A 27563-nucleotide genomic window follows, 5' to 3' on the forward strand; every position below is an offset into this window, starting at 1 on the left:
GATTGCCAGGAAACACCTGCAACAAGACAGCCAAGGACCAGAGAGACCATCTGTGCACTAACTACAACTCCGAACTAGGCAGTGTACCATGGCAGAACGGCATGATCTGAAGACCAGCAGCAAACAGCCCACACCACAAACAGAAGTCCACCACTCCAGGAAGAGAGCCCACAACAGACATCAAGAAAAGGCCATTTTCAGGACACCCACTTCCTCCCAAAGGATTTTAATTTTCAATACAGAACAATGCATGTGCTTGATTTATTGATCAAATTATGTGAAAAGATTTTGCTTTTCAATGCAGTGCAATATTTGCGTTTGTTTTATCGATCGAAATATATGAAATTTATATATTTGAAATTAATACCATGATTAACAATTCTGAAAATTAATATCTTCTTACACCAATTTGTCATAAAAATGTCAAGTATTTCCTTTATTGATATTGATATTAAACATTTTTTTTAACAACACAGTTACTAAGAGCACACTACACTGCATACAGAAATATAATAATCACACAAATTGAAATTTTCTATAATAAATCTATGAAGAACCACAACATCATTTTAGATGTTCTTTCTTAAAGCCCTGTCCCACGGTACGAGTTCATTCCAAGAGCTCTCCCGAGTTAAAAAAAAAATCAAACTCGTGGTAAGCACGGAGAATGAACGTAGCGGGTACGTCGGAGCTCGGGGACGTCTCTTAGCGGCTCGTACCCGGGAAGACTCACTGACGGCAGGTAAGCACGGGAAGACTCGTGAAGATTTTTCAACATGTTGAAAAATGTCCACGAGAGCCCCGAGTACCGACGAGTGGCCATTACTGTAAATCTCTGAGTTCGAATCAGGGTAAACTTGGGACAGGGGTTTAATGGACTTTACATCATTTATGGACACATTACACTGATGGGTGATCTGTGTCCAATAAATCTGTGAGGGTCTCCGATCTGGTGGTACAGCCTGGTATCACTGGTGTAAGTATGGGTGTATTAAGGCTGGTGTATTCTGGGAATTCAACTATGAGTGCAGAGATGTCGCTTCTTGCAGGCTGCCAGGCACTGCGCGTGTAAGTTGTGGCTAGCTGGTCTGCTGCTGAACTGGGTGAGCTGGCCGTGGGTCCGGATGGCATCTGCGGTAGTCCCAACAATGACTGCTGCGGAGAAAACACAGAAACATGTCAATATCAAGTGGAAGGCAAATATATTTAAACTTTTCACATGCTGTGTGTGTGACAAAGAATTTCAGGTACAATTGACAAAAAGCATTATAACATTAGATACCTGGTAAGCCTGCTGATGTGGTGGTACCACCAGTCCCATGTGTGGGTGACTCAAGAATTCCATCTGCAGCGGAGCCTGCAACACCAATGAATTCACTGCGATTACTTCATACAAAAACATTAATTTTACCGTCTGATATTAAAGTCAAACGTTTCCAAAATGCCACAAAATGTGATTAAAATATTTACCGGCTGAGCAAAGCTTAGTGCCCTCGACAAGGCATCTGCGGTGTAGCTGTGCCAGATGTTTTCAGGTATCTTCAGCATCACTGTTCTTAAGTAGGCTAAGAAGATGTCAACAGTCCTCTCATGTGGTGTCTGGGGCTGTGTCATAGACTGCTTGGCTGCTAGTACCTGTTGCACGAGCTGCAACATCAATCAGGATGATACAGGTAAGTAAATGGTGGGGAAAAATGATGGATGGAGATGGATGGATGGATGGATGGATGGATGGATGGATGGATGGATGGATGATGGATGGATGGATGGATGGATGGATGGATGGATGGATGGATGGATGGGATGGATGGATGGATGGATGGATGATGGATGGATGGGTGGATGGATGGATGGATGGATTGATGGATGGATGGATGGATGGATGGATGGATGGATGGGTGGATAGATGGATGGATGGATGGATGGATGGATGGATGGATGGATGGATGGATGGATGGATGGATGGATGGATGGATGGATGGATGGATGGATGGATGGATGGATGGATGGATTGATGGATGGATGGATGGATGGATGGATGGATGGATGGATGGATGGATGGATGGATGGATGGATGGATGGATGGATGGATGGATGGATGGATGGATGAGAAGAGAAATCCCCAAAAGTAGTACTTACCTCTTTGGTCAGCTTCAGCTGAGTTGCCTGTCTCTCCTCTTCCTCAGCAGCAGTTGGGATAAAGCCCGCAGTGGTCCTGCTCCTCGTGCTTTGCTGGTGACTGCCGGAGGGAGTGGATCCAGACGTTCCCTCAAGACTATCAAGATCCTCCACACTGGAGAACCTGGAAAGTGAACTGATCTCGTCAAACTGGAAGAGAATAAATGTGGGTTACAAACTTTCAAGACCATCAGGAGGTGGCAAGCTCGATGACAATCAAATGATCAATGTCACACTGAGTATTTTATAACAGTTACCCATTTATCCATTATCCATTGCTTCCTCTGGGTTACATATGTGTCACCAGATCCAGACCAGCTCGCTATCTGTGACAACTTGTCGTACGTGGCTATCTGGCTCTTGAACCATTGGCACAGTTGGGCTACTGTAAAAACAAAAAAGAAATGAAGATCAGTGTGGAACAATTTTTTCATTTTCATTATATTACCAGAAATACAGACAAACAACCCAGTGTGGGTACTTACAGGTGCAGCCAGGGAACTCCTTCGCCTTGTTCTCTAGTAGTGTTTTCTTTTTCAGCTTGTTGTGATAATGTTGGCAATTTTGATCGTATAACTCAGGGTTTGCCCGATACCAGTCTACCAGCTCCTCCTCTTGATCCAAGGTGAATTCATACGGCAGTGTCCTGGTTTCACTGCCCTTCTTCACCCCACTTGAGGAGTCAGTGCCCTGAGCATAATCCGAGTCTGGGTCAGCAACAGTAGCGGCAGCAGCAGTGCCTGTGGACTTGACAGGCCGGGGTGGGGTGGTGGTGTGGACACGACCCACCTCCATGGTCACCTCCTCCCGGACATCAATCTCCTGGGATCCCTCAGTCTCCACCTGCCGGGTGGGTTGTGTCTTGCTCTTAGGCTGCGCCTTCCTTCTCCTTGGAGCCATTTTGCGACATTCACTGTCCCCGACAAAAAAAAGTTTGAATGTCAACGCACTATACACAACTAATCACGTTGAGCTGTGCACTTTTTTTCAAAAGTCGCTACTTGTCTTATAGAAACGTACAAAATTCTTAAGGGGTTGGACAGGCTAGATGCAGGAAGATTGTTCCCGATGTTAGGGAAGTCCAGGACAAGGGGTCACAGCTTAAGGATAAGGGGGAAATCCTTTAAAACCGAGATGAGAAGAACTTTTTTCACACAGAGAGTGGTGAATCTCTGGAACTCTCTGCCACAGAGGGTAGTCGAGGCCAGTTCATTGGCTATATTTAAGAGGGAGTTAGATGTGGCCCTTGTGGCAAAGGGGATTAGGGGGTATGGAGAGAAGGCAGGTACGGGATACTGAGTTGGATGATCAGCCATGATCATATTGAATGGCGGTGCAGGCTCGAAGGGCCGAATGGCCTACTCCTGCACCTAATTTCTATGTTTCTATGTCTCTATGACTTCTCTTGACGTCGGTGGTACCTGTCGCCGGTTGGCGTAGGTAGTCGCCAGTGGAATTCACCGGTCGGCACCCGGTGACAACCAGCGACAACCTGCGTCATCCCTGCGACAACCTACAACAGGGGAAAACAAGCTACGCACGCCCACAGTCGTCAAAAAGTTTTGAATATTTCAAAATCCAGCAAGGCGACCAGAAAAACGTTACGACTCTTTAGGCGACTCGAGGACACCACTCACAACCATACAGTCGTCACCCCGCGCCCATGTAAAAACAACCTAGTCGCCGCAAAAAGCGCCTAAGCGGAACAGGGGCATAACTGTTTCTTCAACATTGCGATAGTCCCAGCCTCAACTACCTCCTCTGGCAGCTTGTTCCACACACCCACCACCCTTTGTGCAAAGGAGATACTACCCAGATTCCTATTAAACCCTTCCCCCAGCCGGGCGCGGTGGCGCGCGCCTGTAATCTCGGAGGCGGAGGCTCGAGGATTGCTTGAGGCCAGGAGTTCTGGGCTGCTGCGGGCTGTGCCGGTCGGGTGTCCTCGCTAACCTGGGCATCGATATGGTGTCTCTGGAGGAATCTGGAATCACCAGGTTGTGTAAAGAGGGGTGAATCGGCCCAGGTCGGAAACGGAGCAGGTCAAAGCCCCAGTGCCTATCAGTAGTCGGATCGCGCCTGTGAATAGACGTTGCAGCGCAGCCTGGTCAACACAGTGAAACACAGTCTCTAAATATTTTTTTTAAATAAATGAATAAAAAAATAAAATTAAAAAAAAAACCTTTCCCCCTTCACCTTAAACCTTGCATGTTAGCTGCTTGCATTGTAGCTGCTGCTGGCGCTGACGATGGCAGCCAAGGTGTGCTGCTCCTTGCTATTTTGTATGTGCTTGTTCGTTTGTGTCGTCTGTGAAAACCCTACAAAGATTCTTCTTATTATTAATGTTTAGTGTTTTCTGCGTCATTCGTAACTGTCACTGTATGTCATGTTGTTACTTGTGGGCGGAGCACCAAGGCAAATTCCTTGTATGTGAATACTTGTTCCAATAAACTTACTTACTCACTTACTTAAAAGTCCTCTGGTTCTTGATACCCTTATTCTGGGCAAGAGACTCTGTGCGTTTCTCCCATCTATTCCTCTCACGATTTTGTACACTCTTTGGTAATTCATGGCATAAGACACTCTTGTCTATACAAATAAATCTTCCCACAGTGCTTATACAAATAAATCTTCTTTTCTTTCTTGAACGTTTTGTGGGTTCTCTGTATTATTATCTTATTATTGTCTTCCACAAGCCAGCTGTGAACACACGCCATGTACAGGAGGCAGATGAACAGTCAGGATCGTTACCCAAGTTGGCCAGGCGTGCGGCTGTAGCACAGTGGCTTGTGGCAAACACAGTTCTCAGTAGGACATGCTGGGGATAAATTACCAGCAGGGCTGCTCATTCAGCTTGGCTCCACAGTTCCCTGCCCAAAACACTGACAACTAGCTGCTCTGCCAACCACCTTTTCAGCCTCCTTCACCGTGCCCCCAAACTTGCCCTCTCACACCTACCATCCTCCCCACTGGCTTTCTCATCTAAGTAGTCTTCCTGAGAAAACAGAACCATGAGCCGCTTTACTAATACAATGAGGCCCAACCTACCAAAGTGAACAAAGATATCAATGGGAGACAAAAATGTTGGAGAAACTCAGCAGCTGAGGCAGCATCTATGGAGCGATGGAATAGGTGACATTTCGGGTCCAAGAAGAAAGGAAGAGGCGGAGACAGTGGGCTGTTGGAGAGCTGGGAAGGGGAGGGAGAGGAGGGAGAAAGCAAGTACTACCTGAAACTGGAGAAGTCAATGTTCGTACCAGGGTGGGAGATTGCAACCTTCACGTGGTCCACCCTGTTTCAACGAATGCAATCAACCTGGCGTGTACAAACAGAAGATCAAACAGACCAAGTTGTCTTACAACTTTAGGCTGTGCACGCCATACGCAAGAAGAATGTTTATACCGCTGGGGTGTAAACTGCACAAGCAAAATATGAGGTGCTGCTCCTCCAATTTGTGGCGGGGCTCACTCTGGCCATGGAGGAGGCCCAGGACAGAAAGGTTGGATACGGAATGGGAGGGGGAGTTGAAGTGCTGAGCCACCTGGAGATCAGGTTGATTAATGCAGACTATGCGGAAGTGTTGGGCGAAGTGATCTCCAAACCTGCGCTTGGTCTCACCGATGTAGAGCAGTTGTACCTAGAGCAGCGGATGCAGTAGATGAGGTTGGAGGAGATGCAGGTGAACCTCTGTCTCACCTGGAAAGACTGCTTGGGTCCTTGGATGGAGTCGAGGGGGGTGGGGTGGGTAAAGCGACAAGTGTAGCATTTCCTGCGGTTGCAAGGGAAAGTACCAGGGAGGGGGTGGTTTGGGTGGGAAGGGACGAATTGACCAGAGAGTTACGGAGGGAGCGGTCTCTATGGAAAGCCGAAAAGGGAGGAGATGGGAAAATGTGGCCAGTGGTGGGATCCCGTTGGAGGTGGCGAAAATGTCAGAGGATTATCTGTTGTATGTGACGGCTGGTGGGGTGGAAGGTGAGGACAAGGGGGGCTCTGCCCTTGTTACTAGTGGGGGGGTGGGGAGTGAGAGCAGAGTTATGGGGTATAGAAGAGACCCTGCTGAGAGCCTCATCTGTAGTTGAAGAGGGGAACCCTCGTTGCCTAAAGAATGAGCCCTGGTTTGGAACACCTCATCCTGGGTGTAGATGTGGCATAGGCGGAGGAGTTGGGAGTAGGAGACAGGAAGCAGGGTGGGAAGAAGTGTCGTCCAGATAGCCATGGGAGTCAGTGGGTTTGTAGTGGATGTCGGTCAGTAGTCTGTTATCTGCGATGGAGAGAGTGAGGTCTAGAAACGGTAGGGAGATGTTGGAAATGGTCCAGGTGAACTTGAGTGCCGAATGAAAGTTAGTGGTGAAGTGGATGAAGTCAGTGAGTTCTGCATGGGTGCAGGGGGATGGCACCAATGCAGTCGTCGATGTAGCGGAGGCAGAGTTCAGGGATAGGGTCACGGTAACAAGGATTGTTCGATGTACCTTACAAAGCGCGCGTGCCCATAGCTACGCCTTGGATTTGGAAATCCAAATATATGCAGTTGCTATACTATGGGCACGAGCATGGGCCCCAGTTATTGGTGCTACCTCCTGAAACGTCACCTATTCCTTCGCTCCATAGGAGGGGGGGGAGGGTGTGTGTGTGTGTGTTTTCACATCTTCTCAGAAAAACGGCCCGCGAACGGGAATTTTATTTACATATTCTGGTAGAGATTTACCCCCTGGAGTCCAAAATCGGCTTACCTGAAAATGTTGTGCATTATTTCCCGAGTTATTAATCTCGAGCTGCCCCCCAGCCACGAGCTGCCCCCCCTCCACTGGCCTCTTCATCGGAGCCTTGCAAGTTTTCAACCATCCTGTCTTTATCCAACTCCCATTTGAAAGCCACAATATAACCACATCCACAGACTGTACATTCCAGACTGCAACCACATCAAGCATAAAAAAGTTGTTCCAACATGTTATTCTTAATTCTCTTTCCCTTTATTTTGTTCCAGTAACCTCTGGTTACAGGAGTTGCTGCCTGAACAAGGCAGCCAGCATCATCAGAGACCCACAGCACCCAGGCTACATACTCATTTCACCCCTGCCATCGAGAAGAAGGTACAGGAGCCTGAAAACTGTTCAGGAACAGCTTCTTCTATACAGTCATCAGGCTATTAAACAACGACAACAAATAAACTGGGATCTACATGAACGATTATTGTTATTATTACAGTATTATTGTTGTTTATTTATGTGTATATATATGTGTGTGTGTGTGTGTGTGTGTGTGTGTGTGTATGTATGTGTGTGTGTGTGTGTGTGTGTGTGTGTGTGTGTGTGTGTGTGTGTGTGTGTGTATGTGTGTGTGTGTGTGTGTGTGTGTGTGTGTGTGTGTATGTGTGTGTGTGTGTGTGTGTGTGTGTGTGTGTGTGTGTGTGTGTGTGTGTGTGTGTGTGTGTGTGTGTGTGTGTGTGTGTGTGTGTGTGTGTGTGTGTGTGTGTCGTATATATATATATATACATATATCAGCGTTGCCAGGTTGCAATTTTAATTTAAAGGCAAGTAATACTAGAAATAAGCCAAAAATCCAAACAGGCTTTAATATATTCTTCATACACCCACTCACTCACCCACACACATACACCCACTCATGCGAACACACACACCCACTCAAACCCTCGCGCTCCCACTCACACACTCACTCACCCCCACCCACTCACACACCCACCCACTCACCCCCAGAGTGGTGTCTGTGGAATTCTCTGCCCCAGGGCGGTGGAGGCCGGTTCTCTGGATGCTTTCAAGAGAGAGCTAGATAGGGCTCTTAAAGATAGCGGATAGGGGATATGGGGAGAAGGCAGGAACGGGGTACTGATTGGGAATGATCAGCCATGATCACATTGAATGGCAGTGCGGGCTTGAAGGGCCGAATGGCCTACTCCTGCACCTATTGTCTATGTCGCATGCACCCATTCACACACATGCGCACTTACACTCACACTCATACCCACTCACACACACACACACACACACCCAGTCACACTCACTCCAGACTGGTCCCTTCACCGACACTCCTTGACTAGACCGCCCATTCACAGGCCAGAGCTCCACCGCTGGACCGCGGCGCTGCATGCCCGGCCACCAGGAGAATGGAGCAGCAACACGACACGCACTGCATCTACGCCCTCACTACCTCCCCGCCCGGGCGGGGACTTGCCGACGCTGTCGCCGACCTTCATCGTCTCCCCGACACCAACACTGCTACTGCCGCTGCTGACCCGTATAGTGACTCTACTCACGGGCCTCCACCAGCGACTCCCCCGACCTTCTCCACCCGGCCACCATCGGGCCAGAGCCGACACTCACCTCACAAGAGCTCCATGCGCAGTGCTAGGCCCTAAAGGGCCTGTCCCACTGTACGAGCTAATTCAAGAGTTTAATTCTCCCGAGTTTAAAAAAAAATCAAACTCGTGGTAGGCACGTAGAATGTACGTAGTGGGTACGTCGGAGCTCGGGGACGTCTCTTAGTGGCTCGTAACGCTAACGGCAGGGACTCGGGAAACGCGGTAAGCTTGGGAAGACTCGTGAAGATTTTTCAACATGATGAAAAATGTCCACGAGAGCCCCGAGTACCTACGAGCGGCCATTACCGTAAATCTCCGAGTTGGAATCAGGGGAACTAGGGAGAATTAGCTCGTACAGTTGGACAGGCTCTTAACCTACTCCCTCCACGATGCAGACACTAAGCATGTGGTCTGTCTCTGAGTCTGACTCTGCTGGCTGGGTCCTAGTGCTCACCCTCACTCCTAGTTGGCGCAGGCACAGCACTAGGCCCACAACCTCCACCCTCCACGATGCACACACACACAGCACGTGGTCTGACTCTGCTGGCTGGGTCCTAGTGCCCAACCCCCCCCCCCCTAGTTGGCGGCAGAAATATTGCCAAATATAACTGTTCAAAAAATATTGCTCTTAAAGGAAAATGTTTTGGAAAAAGGATGGTATGTAATTTTCGTGCAGATCATTTTAGCATGTAAAAAAGCCAGGAAAAAGCCAAATGAATTTTCTGACGCCAACCAAATGGAAAAAGCCGGGAAAAAAGAAATGGACTTTCTGATACCAATCAAATTTTAAAAAGCCAGATTTCTGGAATTTGTCATTAAAAAAGCCAATCTGGCAACCCTGACATATATATGTATATATACACACACATATGCACACATACGTACATATGTCATATCTCTATACTTATTAAACTCTGATCATTGATTCAGGGCTGCCAACATTGGGTGATAGTTGAGAGTGAGAAATTGCAAGGGAGCGTAGCGATCCAGGATGGGAGAGTGTGGGTGGGGGGTGTCCCCCCTCCCATGGTAGGGAGCTTTTGAATTTTTCAGCTCGAAATTGTGCATACTGTAGTGAGTCTTTTAACTTAAACTTGAATGCAACATTTATGCTTCAAATTGGATTAGGTTTGAATAAGGTTAGGCTAAATTGCATTCCTAATAACATTCCTCAGTAGAGCCAGGCTCTGATCAACAAGTGCAGCACATGAATGACCTGAGTCTTTTCTTCACCTCTGTTGCTGCAGAGAATACAAATCCAGTTATCAAATCTTTCTTCAAAGTGAAAACAAAATTCCAGCCCGCCAATATGCTCATAAATCGCCCCTGGATCCTCTCCAGATCAATTGCACTTGCCACATTCTTAGAATAAAGGGGAAGTCATTTAAGACTGAGGTGAGAAAAAACGTTTTCACCCAGAGAGTTGTGAATTTATGGAATTCCCTGCCAAAGAGGGCAGTGGAGGCCAAGTACTGGATGGATTTAAGAGAGAGTTAGATAGAGCTCTAGGGGCTAGTGGAGTCAAGGGATATGGGGAGAAGGCAGGCATGGGTTATTGATTGGGGACAATCAGCCATGATCACAATGAATGGCGGTGCTGGTTTGAAGGGCCCAATGGCCTCCTCCTGCACCTATTTTCTATGTTCTATGTTTCTTCAGTGTGTCATAGTCTTACAGCATGGAAACAGGCCCTTCATCCCAACTTGTCCATGCAGATCAAGATGTCCCATCTAAACTAGTCCCATTTATCTGCATTTAGAAACAGAAACATAGAAATTAGGTGCAGGAGTAGGCCATTCGGCCCTTCGAGCCTGCACCGCCATTCAATATGATCATGGCTGATCATCCAACTCAGTATCCCATACTTGCCTTCTCTCCATACCCTCTGATCCCCTTAGCCACAAGGGCCACATATAACTCCCTCTTCAATATAGCCAATGAACTGGCCTCAACTATCCTCTGTGGCAGAGAGTTCCATAGATTCACCACTCTCTGTGTGAAAAAAGTTCTTCTCATCTCGGTTTTAAAGGATTTCCCCCTTATCCTTAAGCTGTGACCCCTTGTCCTGGACTTCCCCAACATCGGGAACAATCTTCCTGCATCTAGCCTGTCCAACCCCTTAAGAATTTTGTAAGTTTCTATAAGATCCCCTCTCAATCTCCTAAATTCCAGAGAGTTTTGGCCCATATCCCTTTAAACCTTGTGTGTGCCAGTGTGTGTGTGTAAGGTTGTGTGTTAGGTTATGTGTGAGAGTGTGTGCCAGTGAAATGGCGACAACACCCGGAGTGAGCAGAGACTTGGCGATATCCGGGGAGTATTTCCCTCTCTCCCCCTCCCTCCCTGGGAATGAAGGCCGGCCCAGGTGCTATGTGCCCAGCTGGGGTCCAGGGGAAGGTGAGGGTCAGTGACCCGGGGGTCAGGCATAGGAGCGGAGCCTTAACCCAAGGTCATTCATCCCTACGGCTCCGGAGGCTGCACTGACGCCCCCACTCACCCAGTCCGCTCCTCGCTCCGGGCTGGGGTTAAATCTCCATGGGGGCCGGTGCCGGGACCACCGCCGTGTCTCACCTACCACACCATCTGCACAGGAATGTGAATGCGGGTCAGGCAGCATCTATGGAGCGGTAGACAAAAATGCTGGAGAAATGCTCGAGTCAAACCGCGCCTCACCCGCTGAGTTTCCCCAGCATTTTTGTCTACATTGCCATTTTAAATAGTGTACGATGGGCTTAAGCCAATTAAATTGCTCGTTCTTTATGGGGAACCCGCCAACAGAAAACTATTCTCATTGATGAGTGTGGAGGAGTGGGACATATTTATTTATTTATATATTTTTTTGAACATGAGAACTTCTGTCATCAGAGTGAGAGCGTGAGAATGTCGTCGACTGCGTGAGTCTCACGCTCAACGCGTGAGAGTTGGCAGCCTTGGTTTATTTGTGTGTGTTTGTGTGTCTCATCTTCACGAAAAAACGACGCACTAACGGTAACATTTTTACATATTCCGGTAGACATTTTACCCCATGGAGTCCAAAACCGCTGTATCTGAAGATGTCATGCTTTATTTCTCGAGTTGTTACTGAAAATGTTCACAAATCTGACAAAACTTTGAATTTAAAAACCGCCTATCTATCGCAGATCCCCTCTGTTATTCAAAAGACACTGTCGGAGATAAACCCGCCCGCCACTCGCCACTCCCTCTCTGTCCCCTCTCCCTCTCCCTTTCTGTCCGCTCTCCCTCTCCGTCCCCTCTCCCCCTTTTTTCCCCCCTCCTCTCCCCCCCCCCCCCTCTCCTCCTCCTCTTCTCCCCCTCCCACCATCCCCCCCCCTCTATCCCCCCCTCTCCCCCCTCCTCACCCCCCTCCCTCTCTCCCCCCTCCTTTCCATCCTCTCCACTACCCTCCCTCCCTCCCACTCTCCCCCCCCCTCCCCCAGAAGCCAATGAATAATATACATATAATATCAAGGGGGGTGGTTAGTGTGTGTCAGGGGTGGTTAGTGTGTGTGTGACGCCGCAGGCCGCCCCCCACCCCCTCCCCACCGAAACCGGGTGTTGAGGGGACGGTACCCAATGGGTCCCACTTGGTCTAGTATATATATATGTGTGTATGTGAGTATGTGTAGATATACACACACTGAACTTTTTTTCTCGTTTATTATATTGTTTATAGTGTACTATGTTTACATGTTGTGTTGTGCTGCTGCAAGTAAGAATTTCATTGTTCTATCTGGGACATGACAATAAAACACTCTTGACTCTAAAAGGCTTGTCCCACTTACGTGTCCTTGGCACGCTAATTATGCAACCTCGTGGTCGCGTTGAGCCGCGACAGTCCCGCGAAGGTCGCACGCGTTTTCATGCGCCCGCACAGCTGTCTGGAGCGCGTGACGTAATTTGAAGATCGACACAAAGATTGAGTAACTCACCGGGACAGGCAGCATCTCTGGAGAGAAGGAATGGGTGCGTTTCGGGTCGAGGCTCTTCTTCAATCTGAAAAGAAGGGTCTTGACCCAAATCATCACCCATTCCTTCTCTCCTTAGATGCTGCTGGTCCCGCTGAGTTACTCCTGAGTTACTCCTGCATTTTGTGTCTATCTTCAATATTCTTGGCCCCGCTCTGGGAGTAGAAGTGGGGGCGGATCCGGACCGCAACGGCCGTGAGCCCCAGGCCGAGTTTGGCGATCGTTTGTTTCTGCTGCTGTTGGAGGTGAGACATTGCGTCACGCCAGGGTCTTGGGCCTGTCCCACTTTGGCCGTCAGTTACTCGACAGGCCGTTGGCGCGCGGAGATTTTGTTCGCTACAAAAATTTCGGAGCCCCGCGCGATGTCGCGCACAACTACATACCTCTCTCAGTGGGACCGGCCCAGCGCGGCCATATGATGCCCGTGCGCCTCAAAATTTGCGTGTCAAGGACACGTAAGTGGGACAGGCCCTTTAGTTCTCCATGAAAGGGAACAGCAACCCACTATCCACTCATTTGATACTCTTCTATCAAATATTCTCCAAAGAAAAGAGTCACAGCCTCTAATCTGCTCTTGTAACTATAGTCCACAGGAACTATTCACTTAAACTTTTTCTACTCTCTCTCTGATGCCTTCCCATCCTTCCTGTAATGCGGTGACCATGATTGAACATATAACCACAGTTGAATCTGGAGCAGTATTTCATAAAGTTTCATCATTATACTCTATGCCTCTATTGCTTGAGCCCAGTGTATAACTTATTGAACGTGTCCTCAACTTGTTCTGCCACTTTCATGTTGGGCGTTGCGACGGCCTCTGCAGTCCGTCTGTCTTTTTTTTTGTTGTCCCGTTGAGTGTATAGTTTGTAGTGTTTTTTAAAAATTGTTTTTAAATGGGTATGTGTGGGAGGCAGGGGAGGGGGGTGGTGGTGGGGGAAACTTTTAAATCTCTTCCCTGTACGGGGGACCCGACCTTTTCCCTGTCGGGTCTCCGTTGTCGTTGGGGCCTAGCACTGTGGAGCGTTCTGGCAGGAGGCTCTAGTCGTGGAGCCGGGCGGAGCTGCGGACCTACCGAGTTCGGAACGGGAGGAGCTGTGGTGGCGCGCGGCTGCGACCCGACTCCGGTGCTTTGGAGGCTCTGGCTGCAGGCCTGGTGGACGGTGATATCGGGAGCTCGCCGGTCCCTGGTGGGAGACCGCTTTATGGAGTTCCTGCAACGGCAACTTCTCCCGCCCGAATTGTGGGGTTGAAAATGACCTGGAGCGGGGCCTTACATCGCCTTTAACGGCCGCTGGACTTGCCCTCTCCGCTGGGGGCTCAAACATCAAGTCATACAACATTTTCTGTCGTATGACTGCAGAAACCAAATTTCGTTTGAACTTCATTTGAGGTTCTTTTTTTAAAAAAATATTTTATTTTATTAGAAGTAAGTACAGTCATATGGCACCAAAGTGCCTAATATATATTTTCATAATACATTTTATATACAACTTCTTTTTTTTTTGTTACATTGAAAAAAGATGAGAATAAGAAAAAGAAGTTAGATAGTAAAGGATAGAAAGATGTGAAATATATAGTGTGTGAAGAAAGAAAACGAGTAAATGAAGAAAGTTGAGAGAGAAAATAGAGAAAAGAAAATTAAAAAAAATAAAAAAGGAGATCAGTATTTATAATCTTGACCAACCCTCGTACAGTCCTGAAACAGTTATTTTTTACAATTGTGTTGCACCATATGATTCCAAAAAAACGACGAATGGAGACCAACTCGTTATGAATTGGTCTGATTTATCCATTAGGAGAAATCGCATTTCCTCAAGATGAGCGGTGTCCAACATACTTGCAATCCACATTTTAAGCGTTGGTATTGATGTACCCTTCTAAAATTTAAGTATTAATTTTTTTGCTATTATTAAACCATAGTTAAGGAATAGATTTTGAGATGTGTTCAATTTATTCCCATCTTCCATTACACCAAATATAATCATTTCAGTATTAGGTTCTATTCTTGTCTTGAATAATTTTGTAAATATTTCAAAAATATCATTCCAAAATCTATAAAGTTTTATGCAGGAAACTGAGGTTTAAATGACAATAAATGGTATAGTATTGTATTCATCAGGACATAAGGTGATAAGTAATAGGAGTAGAATTAGACTACGTCTACTCTGCCATTCAATCATGGCTGATCTATCTCTCCCTCCTAACCCCATTCTCCTGCCTTCTCCCCATAACCTCTGACAACTGTGCTAATCGAGAATTTATCTATTTCTGCCTAAAAAATATCCACTGACGGCCTCCACTGCCTTCTGTGGCAAAGAATTCCACAGATTCACCATCCTCTGAAATTCTTCCTCCTTTCGTTCCTAAACTAACGTCCTTTAATTCTGAAGCTATGACCTCTAGTCCTCTAGTCCTAGACTTCTGCTCCTAGACTCTCCCAGTAGTGGAAACATCCTCTCCACATCCACATCCACATCCACTCTATCCAAGCCTATTCTGTATGTTTCAATGAGGTCCCCCGTCATTTTTCTAAACTCCAGCGAGTACAGGCCCAGTGCCGACACTTGGGACAATTTTACAACTGAAAAATGCACAACTTTACAATTTTTTACTGAAGCCAATTAACCTCCAAACCTGTACGTCTTTGGAGTGTGGGAGGAAACCGGAGCACCCGGGGAAAACCCACGTGGTCACAGGGAGAATATACAAACTCTGTACTGACAGCACCCGTAGTCAGGATCAAACCCAGGTCTCTGGCGCTGTGAGGCAGCAACTCTATCACTACGCCACCGTGTCACGCAGTTCGTTACATATCCATGGTATTAATGTCCCTTTTACCCCACATGCTTCAACTTTGCTGAGAAACCTGTTGTGCATCACCTTATCAAAAGCTTTCTGATAGTCCATGTACACTAACTTCATCATTTGCATTCCCTTCATCATCTCTATCCATCACCTAATGAAAAACTCTATTGGATTGTTAAACCTGGTTAAGCCTTAACAATCCATGCTGACTTACCTTCATTATTCAGGTCTGTTCAGGTGGCTATTGATCATGTCCCAGATCAACAATTATCAAACCTTTCTGATCACCAAGGTGACTGGTGCATGGTCACTGGGCTTGGGGACACGGGAGTAGTATTTTCTGCTTTCCAGTATAATTCCTGTATACAAAGAGCATCAAAAATGTATAAGAAACAGCTGCAGATGCTGGAAAAATCGAAGGTAGACAAAAATGCTGGAGAAACTCAGCAGGTGAGGCAGCATCTGTGGAGCGAAGGAATAGGTGACGTTTCAGGTCGAGACGTCTGAAAAAGGGTCTCGACCCGAAACGTCATCTATTTCTTTGCTCCATAGATGCCGCCTCACCCGCTGAGTTTCTACAGCATTTTTGTCTACCTTCAAACATTTCTGATCAACTTCCCAGCAATTTTCACCCATGATTCCTTTAAAATCCTGCAATGCACCACATCAAGTCCTGGAGACCTACCCACATTAAATTCAGCCACTTTTTTCTCATATCTCCATGCCTTCAGTTTTTAATGTACCCAGCGTCTCAACTATCTCTGCCTTCACTTTGGAATTTAGTAGCTTCAATGTAAGAGCTTAACATCATGTGTACGTTCGTATTTTTGTCCTCCATGTACAACCCTTTTACTATTAAGGTGCCTCGAGAACTATTTTGGATTCTCAAGTATGTTGGATGCTAATAATTTCTCAAGGGGTCTCTACACCTCTCTTTTCTCAATTTTCATAATCTTTTGCAATCAGCTTGGTTCTTGCTGGCATTCAAGACCCAACACATAGAAACATAGAAATTAGGTGCAGGAGTAGGCCATTCGGCCCTTCGAGCCTGCACCGCCATTCAATATGATCATGGCTGATCATCCAACTCAGTATCCCGTACCTGCCTTCTCTCCATACCCTCTGATCCCCTTAGCCACAAGGGCCACATCTAACTACCTCTTAAATATAGCCAATGAACTGGCCTCAACTACCCTCTGTGGCAGAGAGTTCCAGAGATTCACCACTCTCTGTGTGAAAAAAGTTCTTCTCATCTCGGTTTTAAAGGATTCCCCCCCTTATCCTTAAGCTGTGACCCCTTGTTCTGGACTTCCCCAACATCGGGAGCAATCTTCCTGCATCTAGCCTGTCCAACCCCTTAAGACTGTTGTAAGTTTCTATAAGATCCTCTCAATCTTCTAAATTCTAGAGAGTATAAACCAAGTCTATCCAGTCTTTCTTCATAAGACAGTCCTGACATTCCAGGAATCAGTCTGGTGAACCTTCTCTGCACTCCCTCTATGGCAATAATGTCCTTCCTCAGATTTGGAGACCAAAACTGTACGCAATACTCCAGGTGTGGTCTCACCAAGACCCTGTACAACTGCAGTAGAACTTCCCTGCTCCTATACTCAAATCCTTTTGCTATGAAAGCCAGTCATGTGCAGCCATTTTAGGCTCGAGCCTAATTACATACTCCAGGAATTATGGGTATTTCTTCGTCCCCTGGCCCTCATGGGAATGTGCTTCAAACATATGTGAACAATTTCTTCCTTAAATCCAGTTTGTTGTCCTGTTACAATTTTGTCTACCAACTTATGGATCCAATTTACCTGGGCAAGGTTTACGCTTATCCCATTGAACATTGCTTTTGTCCGATTACTTATTTTTAGTTTGATTTGCCCCCTTCTCATTATGACATAGAAGGCAGCAGTTCAACCTTTTAGTATCGATTTACTATTGTCACCATGTATCAAGATACAGTGAAAAACTTTGTTTGCATGCTGTCCAGTCAAATTCAACTGTCCATGAGTATAATCAAACCATACCCAAGTGCAAAGAGAAAAATGCCAGAGTGCAGAAAAGAGTGTTACAGTATTATTGCATGATAGCTGTAGAGAAAGTGCAGATAACAAAGTGCAAGATCCTCAATGAGGTAGGTTGGGAGATCAGGACTGCATACTAGCTTTTGCAAGGACCATTCAGTATTCCGATCACAGTAGGAAGAAGCTGTTCCTGAATCTGGTGGTGCATGTTCTCAAACTTTTGTATCTTCTTCCTGACGGGAACGGGGGAGAAGAGGGAATGACCGGGATGAAAAAGGTCCTTGATTATGTGGCCTGCTTTCCAGAGGCAGTGTGAAATATAGATGGAGTCGGTGAAGGGGAGGCTGGTTTGTGTGAAGGACTGGGCTACATCCACAGCTCCCACCAAGTTGTGATGCATCTCAAAAGGAAGCTCTCGATGGTGCATCTATAGAAGTTGGTAAGAGTTGTTGGAGACATGCAGGACTTCCTTAGTCTTCTGAGGAAGTGGAGGCATAGTGTGCTTTCTTGGTCAGAGCTTCATGTGTCCATCTTATGGACCTGTTGTCTCTATCCTGCCTCTCAGATCTCTCTTCAACCACATGCCTCTAGAATTCCCCTGTAACCTGTTCTCTCATATGCTGACCTACAGCAGGGGTAATTTGCAGGAGTCACTTAAAATATCAATCTTTGGAACATGGGTGGAAACTGGAGAATGTAGGGGAAACCCACACAGCCACGTAGAGACCGTGTAAACTCCACTTAGATAGCATTAGAGATCAGGATCAAAATTAGGTTGCTGAAGCTGTGAGACACCGACGCCAGTCAATAATTTAAATACAATAATGTTTTAACTACTTGAATGCTTTCCTAAATAAATTATCAATCTAAATTAATGTGAAAAATACAATGCATGGTTCTGTCACCCAGTAAGTAACATCCTTTTACAATTAAACACAAAGGAAAGAGGGGCAAGAGTAGTAAGGCTATTAAAGAAAAGCAAATGTCAGTTCCTTTTTATTGTGCGTAATCATTTTTACTCAGTATCTCTTCACTGTGAGTCAAAAGAACTTATGTGCAACTTAATTTCTCTGAAGGTACACAAAAAAGCTGGAGAAACTCAGCGGGTGCAGCAGCATCTAAGGAGCGAAGGAAATAGGCAACGTTTCGGGCCGAAACCCTTCTTCAGAAATCTAGTCTGGAAATTGCTTCACTAGATGTTAATCTAGTTTTTGTGGTTGTTGTTTGTTTGTTTGTTTGGCTTGGCAGCCCCGCCAACAGTCTGTTTTTTCGTCTTTGAAAACAAAAACGATTTTGTGTGTTTTAAAAGTGTGTGTAAATGTTCTCTGGTGTGTTTTATGTTGTGGGTGGGGGAGGGGGCCGGGGGAAACATATTTTCAGCTTCTTACCTTGCCGGAGTTGCGATTGTTCTCTGGGTCGTATCTCCGGTCGCTCTGCGGCCTAACATCGATGGAGCTGGTTGGAGCGATCCCTTGCTTGAGGTCGCTCCAACCGCGGCCTGCAAACTTTACCATCGAGAGCTCGCAGTCTCGGGAGAGGCCGAGTCGGGAGCTCCAATTAAGCAGATTCTCGACCAGCCCCAACGCGAGGTTCGATCGTCCAGCGCGGGGGAGCTGACATCCCCCCGATGCAGATCGCCCTGACGCGGAGGGCCCAAACGCTGCCGGCTACGAGAGTAAGATCGTCCCGTCAACGGAGGGCTCGAGGCTCCCGACCGTGGGGGAACAAAGAAGGGAAGAGATTTGAACTTGTTTTGCCTTCCATCACAGTGGGGAATGTGGAGGAGTCACTGTGGTGGATGTTTACGTTCAAATGTATTTTGTGTGTTCTGTTGCTTTTTATTGGTATGACTGACTTGGCAAATGAAATTCCTCGTATGTTGCAAAACATACTTGGCTAATAAAGTATTATTGTGATTGTAATGACATTAAAACTGTGCTGATAGTCATCCCGACACATAAAGATCACAATCTTCAATTGGAAGATTCATGGTCCAAGGTTCTTTCAATTGCCTGTGTAATGCTGCACAGTGTGGCATCTACTCCATTGACTATTGCATGTACTAAGGAGGAGAGCAAAGTCCATGGTCTATGAGAGCCACTCAGGAGTACGCAATCAGGGTTCCATCTGGCACTGCACATAACCAACACAAAGTTTGAAAGGATTTCAAGTGAGACCACAGTTGGGTCATTCTGCTCAGTTTTGATCACCCTGCTACAGGAATTATGTGGTTAAGTTGGAGCGAGTGTAGAGATTCACGAGGATGCTGCCAGGGCATTAAACAATAGACAATAGGTCCTTCGAGCCAGCACCGCTATTCATTGTGATCATGGCTGATCATCCACAATCAAGTACCTCATTCCTGCCTTCTCCCCATATCCCCTGACTCCGCTATCTTTAAGAGCCCTATCTAACTCTCTCTTGAAAGTATCCAGAAAATTGGCCTCCACTGCTTTCTGAGGCAGACAATTTCACAGATTCACAATCCTCTGTGTGAAAACGTTTTTGCTCATCTCCGTTCTAAATGGCTTACCCCTCATTCTTAAACTGTGGCCCCTGGTTCTGGACTCCCCCAACATCGGGAACATGTTTCCTGCCTCTAGCGTGTCCAAACACTTAATAATCTCATATGTTTCAGTAAGATCCCCTCTCATCCTTCTAAAGTCCGCAGTATACAAGCCCAGCCGCTTCATTCTATCAACATATGACAGTCCCGCCATCCCGGGAATTAACCCTGTGAACTTACGCTGCACTCCCTCAAATTTGGAGAACAAAATTGCACACAATACTCCAGGTGTGGTATCATTAGGGTCCTGTACAACTGCAGAAGGACCTCTTCACTTCTATACTCCTCTTGTTATGACTTGAAGCTCTGAGCAAAAGAGAGGGGTTTTGCCTGTTCGGATTGTATTCCACATAGAAGGATGAGAGGTGATTATGAGGGGAATAAATAGGATAGATGCATTTTGGGTTGGGATCCCGATCTAAAATCACCTATCCACGTTATACAGAGATGCTGTCTGACCCACAGGAGTTACTCCAGCACTTTGTTTTCTAGCATCTGCAGTTCATTGTATCTCCAGATTTCTCCGAAAAGTGGGCTGGTTAATGTTGAGCACACACAAGAATGTAAAATCAATAGAGCAGGCTTCACGTCAAATGGGACAACTAATAGAGGTTCCAGACTCAAGAGGAGCAAGGCCTTGGAGCACGTTAACATAAGGATGAGAATTTTTAGTCTGAGGTATTTGTGGCCTGGATCCAATGAATGAAGGCAATGGATGAGCAGAATGATGCAAGCTCTGAACATACAGCAAGGTTTTAGAGAGTGTAATGCTGGTCAAGGGAGTTTTGAAATGATTGGGATTGGAGTGTTTCGGAGCAGATGAACAGAAGCAGTAGTTATGAGATCATATTAGAAAGAAAGAAGCTCGAGAGTCAAAGAGTCAAGAGTGTTTTATTAGCATATGTCCCAGACAGAATAATGAATTTCTTAGTTGCAGCATCACATGAGAATATGTAAACATAGTACTCATGTACTCTGCAGCTTTTAATGGAAATGATGAAATCCACACGGGCAATTTCTACCGCCTCACCTTCATCACCTCCTCAAACATTTAATTCCCTTCAAATTATTAGCTCACTGGCCTGGAATTCGTTGGATTATCTCTGCTTCCTTTCTTAACCAAAGAAACGACGTTGGCTGAAGATAGACACAAAAAGCTTGAGTAACTCAGCGGGACAGGCAGTATCTCTGGAGAGAAGGAATGGGTGACGTTTCGGGTCGAGACATTTCATCAGACTAGAGTCGGGGGGGAAAGGGAAACGAGAGATGTAGACGGTGATGTAGAGAGATATCGAGCAAATGAATGAAAGAGATGCAATGGAGGAGGCTTCGGACAGAAAGGTCAATGTGGGAATGGGATGGGGAAGAAAATTGTTTAGCAACCAGGAGATCAGGTAGGTCCAGGCGGACTGAGCGAAGGTGTTCGGCGAAACGACATTGGCCACTCATGCTGACAATCAATTCCAGGTGAAATCAGGCTGATCAGAATATTGGACAGTACTTTGTGCACAATTCACCTCGGCATGGCTGATATTTTCCCAGAGTCGGTCGTGCACCTAACGATGCCACAAGTCACACATTACGTGTCCTCCCTTCCTGACATAAATTGGAGCTTGTGGATGTAACCCATAGCTATGTTGAATACTCACAAAATAACAGCCAACAGCGATAGGTGTAAGGCATTAATTAAAGGGGCTGGGCCGTGGCATCAATGTCTTGCACAGAGTCTTTGCCAGACTCAGTTTTCAATGATCAAAATAATGGAAAATTCATCACTGGTTTCCCCATCACTGCTCCAAACCTCTTTATGCACTTAATCTGAACTACATGCTGTGATCGTTGGCTTGGATACAATGGATGTGGAGGATGTTTCCACTTGTGGGAGAGTCTAGGACCAGAGGTCACAGCCTCAGATATAAAAGGAAGTTCCTTTAGGAAGGAGATGAGGAGGAACTTCTTTAGTCAGAGGGTTACTTAAAGCAAGACTCCAGTCTGAAAAGACTGGACCCTTTCCCACCCCCAACCAGCACTTCACACACACTCACAGCCTGACCCCAGTCTACAAAGACTAGACCCTTCTACAGCCACTCCTCCCCAATCATCACGTCACACCTACTTTAAGCAAGACTCCAGTCTGAAAAGACTGGACCCTTTCCCATCCACCCCTCTCCAATCACTTCACACCCAATTACCCGTCCCTTCCATGCTGCACAACATCACTTCTCCATCAACAATAAAAATAGAGGAGGTGGAGAGGCTGTTCAGAAGCCAGAAAGCCAGAAATCTCATTGTTTCCCCCTCTACTCTCAAGCTCTGTGCCGAACAACTGGCACCGGTCTACACAGACATTTTCAACCAGTCCCTGCAAACCTGTACTGTCACTGACTGCTTCAAAGTCTCCACTATTGTCCCTGTACTCAAAAAGGCAAGGATTACTAGTCTTAATGACTACAGGCCTGTCTCACTGACCTCTGTAGTCATGAATACCCTCGAAAGGCTTGTGTTGGCCAAGCTGAAAAATATCACAAACCCCCTGCTGGGCCCTCTGCTGTTTGCATATCGGGCCAATAGATCTGTGGATGACGCAGTCAACCTGGGCCTGCACTTCATCCTCCAGCACCTAGCCTGCCAGGGGTCCTATTCAAGGATTTTGTTTGTTAATTTTAGCTCTGCATTCAACACCATTGTGCCAGAGCTACTACACTCCAAACTTTGACTGTGCCTGAACCCCTCTGTCAGTGGATCACCAGCTTCCTGACGGACAGGAAGCAGCATGTGAGGCTGGGAAAGTACATCTCGGACCCACAAACCCTCAGCATAGGAGCACTGCAAGGCTGCGTACTCTCTCCTCTCCTCTACTCTCTCTACACCAACGACTGCACCTCCACGGACACCTCTGTCAAGCTTCTCAAGTTTGCGGACGACACAACCCTGATTGGACTGATCCAGGATGGGGAAGAATCTGCCTACAGTCAGGAAGTGACACAGCTGGCGTCCTGGTGCCATCGCAACAACCTGGAGCTCAATGTTCTTAAGACGGTGGAATTGATTGTAGACTTCAGGAGAGCTCCCCCTCCCCTCACCCCACTCACCATCAACAACACCAGTCACATCTGTGGAATCTTTTAAGTTCTTGGGAACCATCATCTCCAAGGACCTTAAGTGGGGGGCTACCATCGACTCCACAGTCAAAAAGGCACAACAGAGGATGTACTTCCTGCGGCAGCTGAGGAAGCACAATCTGCCACAGGCAATGATGGTCCAATTCTACACGGCCATCGTAGAGTCTGTCCTCACCTTCTCCATCATGGTCTGGACCAAAGCACGACACCTGGAGGCTGCAGTGAATCGTCCGATCAGCTGAGAAGGTTATTGGCTGCAAGCTTCCCTCCATTGACGAACTGTACACTGCAAGGGCCAGGAAGCGGTAATCTCTGACCCCTCTCACCCTGGCCACAAACTCTTTGAATCACTTCCCTCTGGAAGGCGACTCCAGACAATCAAAGCAGTTTTTTTCCACGAGCAGTTGCTCTATTCAACAACCAAAAATCTGTAGCCTCCTTGTGCTCTGGTATTTTATTTCATTCACATGTTTAATCAATTTTGTTTTATTATTAATGTTTAGTGTTTTCTGAGTCATTCCTAACTGTCACTGTATGTCGTTGTTACTTGTGGGCGGAGCACCAAGGCAAATTCCTTGTATGTGAATACTTGGCCAATAAACTTATTCATTCATTCATCCATTCATTCATTCGTGGAATTCTTTGCCACAGATGGCTGTGGAGGCCGTTACTTAGGCAGAGATTGATAGATTCTTGATTAGTACATGTGTCAGGGGTTATGGGGAGAAGGCAGGAGAATGTGGCAAAGAGGGAAAGACAGATCAGCCATGATAGAATGGCAGAGCAGTCTTGTTGGGCCGAATGGCGTAATTCTGCTATCACTTATGAACCCATTTGATCTTCCTGCACCTCGCATGGAACGGGACTTGATCAGGATAGACCATCTCGTTAGGGTGGGCTTAAGGATCAAACACCCACATATACATGAGATTGCCAAGTATCCCTCGCCTCCCTTTGCCATCACCTGCAACTGGTTTGTGGCTGCCATGAGGACAGGGCCTCGAGGCCCAACATCCCTCGCGATGTATCTTCTCACAGCTACTAACAGGATTGGAACAGGATCACTTCAGACCGTGATCTAGTAGGATATGGCAGTACTGCTGTCTTTAAAATGTCTTTAGCTAATTTAGTTTAGTTTAGTTTAGAGATAGTGTGAAAACAGGCTCTTTGGTCCAAGGAGTGCCTTCTAACCAGCGACCCCTGTACATTAGCACTACTATACACACCAGGGAGAATTTACAGTGTTTACTGAAGCCAATTAACCTACAAACCTGTATGTCTTTGAAGTGTGGGAGGAAACTGGAGCAGCCAGAGAAAACCCACGCCGTCACAGGGAGAACGTACAAACTCCGTACAGACAGCGACGATAGTCAGGATCTCTGGAACCCGGTCTCTGACACAACTCTACTGTTGCATCGCTGTGTCACCCTCAGAAAGCCTCTTGATTTTTTTTGTAGGTGACCCCATTGTGCATTTGCTCTTTAATCACCACGTGCCAAATAGAGACTGAAGTCCGATTCTAGGGATTAACTGGCTAAAACAAGCAAATGCAAAGGGATCTGAACTGTAAGGTACAGTATGTCCAACTTGCACCTCATGGCAGTTGGCACAGATGCTCTGGAACAGATTGTGCCGAACAATTGGTGGAGAGTCCCTCTAGTCCTCACTTTTCACCCCACCAGCCGGAAAATACAACAAATAATCCTCCGCCATTTCCGCCACCTCCAACGTGACCCCACCACTCGCCACATCTTCCCATCTCCCCCCATGTCTGCCTTCCGCAAAGACCGCTCCCTCCGCAACTCCCTTGTCAATTCTTCCCTTCCCTCCCGTACCACCCCCTCACCGGGCACTTTCTGTTGCAACCGCAAGTGATGCAACACCTGTCCCTTCACCTCCCCCCTCGACTCCATTCAAGGACCCAAGCAGTCGTTCCAGGTGCGACAAAGGTTCACCTGTATCTCCTCCAACCTCATCTACTGCATCCGCTGCTCTAGATGTCAGCTGATTTACATCGGGGAGACTAAGCGGAGGTTGGGCGATCGTTTCGCCGAACACCTCCGCTCAGTCCGCAATAACCTACCTGAACTCCCGGTGGCTCAGCACTTCAACTCCCCCTCCCATTCCCAATCCGACCTCTCTGTCCTGGGTCTCCTCCATTGCCAGAGTGAGCAACACCGGAAATTGGAGGAACAGCACCTCATATTCCGCCTGGGTTGCTTGCGTCCGGATGGCATGAACGTTGAATTCTCCCAGTTTTGCTAGCTCTTGCTGTCTCCTCCCCTTCCTTGACCCTCGAGCTGTCTCCTCCCATCCCCCCCACCCTCGGGCTCCTCCTCCTCCCTTTTTCTTTCCTTCTCCCTCCCACCCCCGATCAGTCTGAAGAAGGGTTTCGGCCCGAAACGTCGCCCATTTCCTTCGCTCCATAGATGCTGCTGCACCCGCTGAGTTTCTCCAGCATTTTTGTGTACCTTCGAACTTCCAGCATCTGCAGTTCCTTCTTGAACAATTGGTGGAGATATCTTTGCAAATAAATATTTGTTGAAAAAAATTCTATGTGTGTAAAAATTAATTATGTGTTAAAAAAACACAAGCATTTTGGCAAAAGTAAAAATGAAGGTGTGGTTGAAAATTATCACTACCTTAGAGTAGAGTAAGGGTGACAGCAGAGTAGGGCACGGTGATTCAATGGCGCCAGAAACCCGGGTTCGATCCTGACCACGGGTGCTGTTTGTACGGAGTTTGTACGTTCTCCATGTGACCTCGTGGGTTTCTCTGGGTGCTCTGCTTTCCTCCCACACTCTAAAGATGTGCAGGTTTGCAGTTAATTGGCTTTGCTAAGTTGTAAAAGTTGTCCCGAGTGCTTAGTAGGTTAGTGTATGGGGTGATCACTGGTCGGTGCGGACTTGGTGGGCCGAAGGGACTGTTTCCGTGCTGTAACTGTAAAGTCTAAAGTAAATAGACAATGGTGATGGTGTTACTGGCTTTCTTTCAAAAGGATGAATAGTTTATAAGCATTGCAGGACCGTCTCAGAAATATTTGCTGATTCTTACACGTGACACAAAGCCAGAAGTACTGCAAACGCTGCTGACAAAGTCCATGACTGTTTAAATGAGTAACCATAGTCACTAAGGATTCTGAGTTATAAAGCATAACATAATATTGAAATGCTTTGTGTGTGAAGTAACTCACACACACGTTACGGTCGTATAGCTGAAGCTAATACCAGTGGGAGTTGGGTTGAGAGGCCAACTCCAAACTGCTAATTAGAGAACAAGATTGGAAGATTTTCAAGAGCTGCTTGTCTCTTGCGAATGATGATGAACTCATGCTGGGAGCACAGTGTGAGGAAGAATAGAGGCTATGAGAAATGTGACAAAGCATGTCGACCAATATTCTTATCTGTTATCAGGCAACCGAGGGAGTTAGATGTGGCCCTTGTGACTAAAGGGATCAGGGTGTATGGAGAGAAGGCAGGGATGGGATACTGAGTTGGATGATCAGCCATGATCATATCGAATGGCGGTGCAGGCTCGAAGGGTCAAATGGCCTAATCCTGCACCTATTTTCTATGTAACTGAACCATCCTACCAACAACTAGAGAGCAGTCCTGAACTACTATGTAACTGATTGGAGTGCCTCCGACTTTGTTTCATCAGACTTTATTCTTGCACTAACATGTTATTCCCTTTAACATGTATCTGTATACTGTGGACGGCTTGATTGTAGTCATGTAGTCATGTGTAGTCTTTCCATTGACTGATTAGCACGCAACAAAAGCTTTTCACTGCACATTGCTACACATGAAAATAAACTGAACTCAAACTCTCATTGACTGGGGAACTTTTTACCTTCAGACAAGAGCGGAACTCGCTATCAAAACATGGGGGACGGGGGACACAATTTATTGGCGGCCGCGCGCGCATGCGCACACTCGCATACGCGCGCGAGGCTTCGGAGGCTCAGTCCAGCGCTAAATGCAGCTCAACTCTGCCTGTCTCACCGAGTTAACTACAGCCCTGTCTGGACCGACGGGACACCAGCGCTGCTTCTCCGCGCTGGCCATATTTCCCGCAAGTCCAGGGAGGGCTGTAGGCTCACCTGGCGGGACAGGCAGAGTTGAGCTGGGTTTAGCGCTGTTTCTCTGCGCTGGCCCGTCTGATTCCCGACCAAAGATCCTATAGCGGAGGATCTTTGCTGCCGACCTCTCTGGTCACCTGGGGGGGGTACTCGGGAGTGGACAGGACAGCGCCGGAGAGCCGGCCGGGATCGATCCTGGCTGCGGATGAAGCGCAGGTCTGTGCCACTTCTCCCTCCTTCAATCACCGCGCTCTATCCTCAGGCCCACTCCTCCCTCCTCCAATCATCGCGCTGAATCATCATGTCCCGCCACCATTGCCTGCTGACCGACGTCTCTCTCGTCCAGTCGTCGCCCGCGATCATCAGTCCCACCCCCCATTTTCATAGAAAGCAGAAATTTCACCGGGTTTTAAAATCCGGATTACATAAACTTGGGGGGGGATGTCCCCCACCTCTCAAAACATGGGGGGGACGTGTCCTCTATGCCCCCGGGTTTTCTACCCCTGCCTTCA

General features: G+C 47.1%; 1 protein-coding gene across 3 annotated transcripts in view; it reads right to left on the bottom strand.

The window, feature by feature from the left end:
• Positions 1–864: 864 nt before the first annotated feature.
• The window catches only part of LOC129705593 (uncharacterized), a 60703-nt gene continuing 34004 nt past the window's right edge, over positions 865–27563 (bottom strand). The window contains exons 3-10 of one of the 3 annotated variants that reach the window (XM_055649220.1): positions 15473–15617; positions 5405–5490; positions 2664–3091; positions 2436–2563; positions 2140–2328; positions 1471–1647; positions 1283–1357; positions 865–1155 (exon numbers count right to left, since the gene is read on the bottom strand). In XM_055649220.1, coding sequence (XP_055505195.1) covers positions 901–1155; positions 1283–1357; positions 1471–1647; positions 2140–2328; positions 2436–2563; positions 2664–3078 — 1239 coding nt within the window. In that variant the 5' untranslated portion in view covers positions 3079–3091; positions 5405–5490; positions 15473–15617 and the 3' untranslated portion in view covers positions 865–900. Of the gene's footprint in view, positions 1156–1282; positions 1358–1470; positions 1648–2139; positions 2329–2435; positions 2564–2663; positions 3092–5404; positions 5491–15472; positions 15618–25612; positions 25910–27563 lie in introns of those variants that run through there. The other 2 variants (XM_055649211.1, XM_055649201.1) reach the window with 2 other exon arrangements.

The sequence above is a fragment of the Leucoraja erinacea genome, chromosome 2, assembly GCF_028641065.1.
Source record: "Leucoraja erinacea ecotype New England chromosome 2, Leri_hhj_1, whole genome shotgun sequence".
NCBI lineage: Eukaryota > Metazoa > Chordata > Chondrichthyes > Rajiformes > Rajidae > Leucoraja > Leucoraja erinaceus.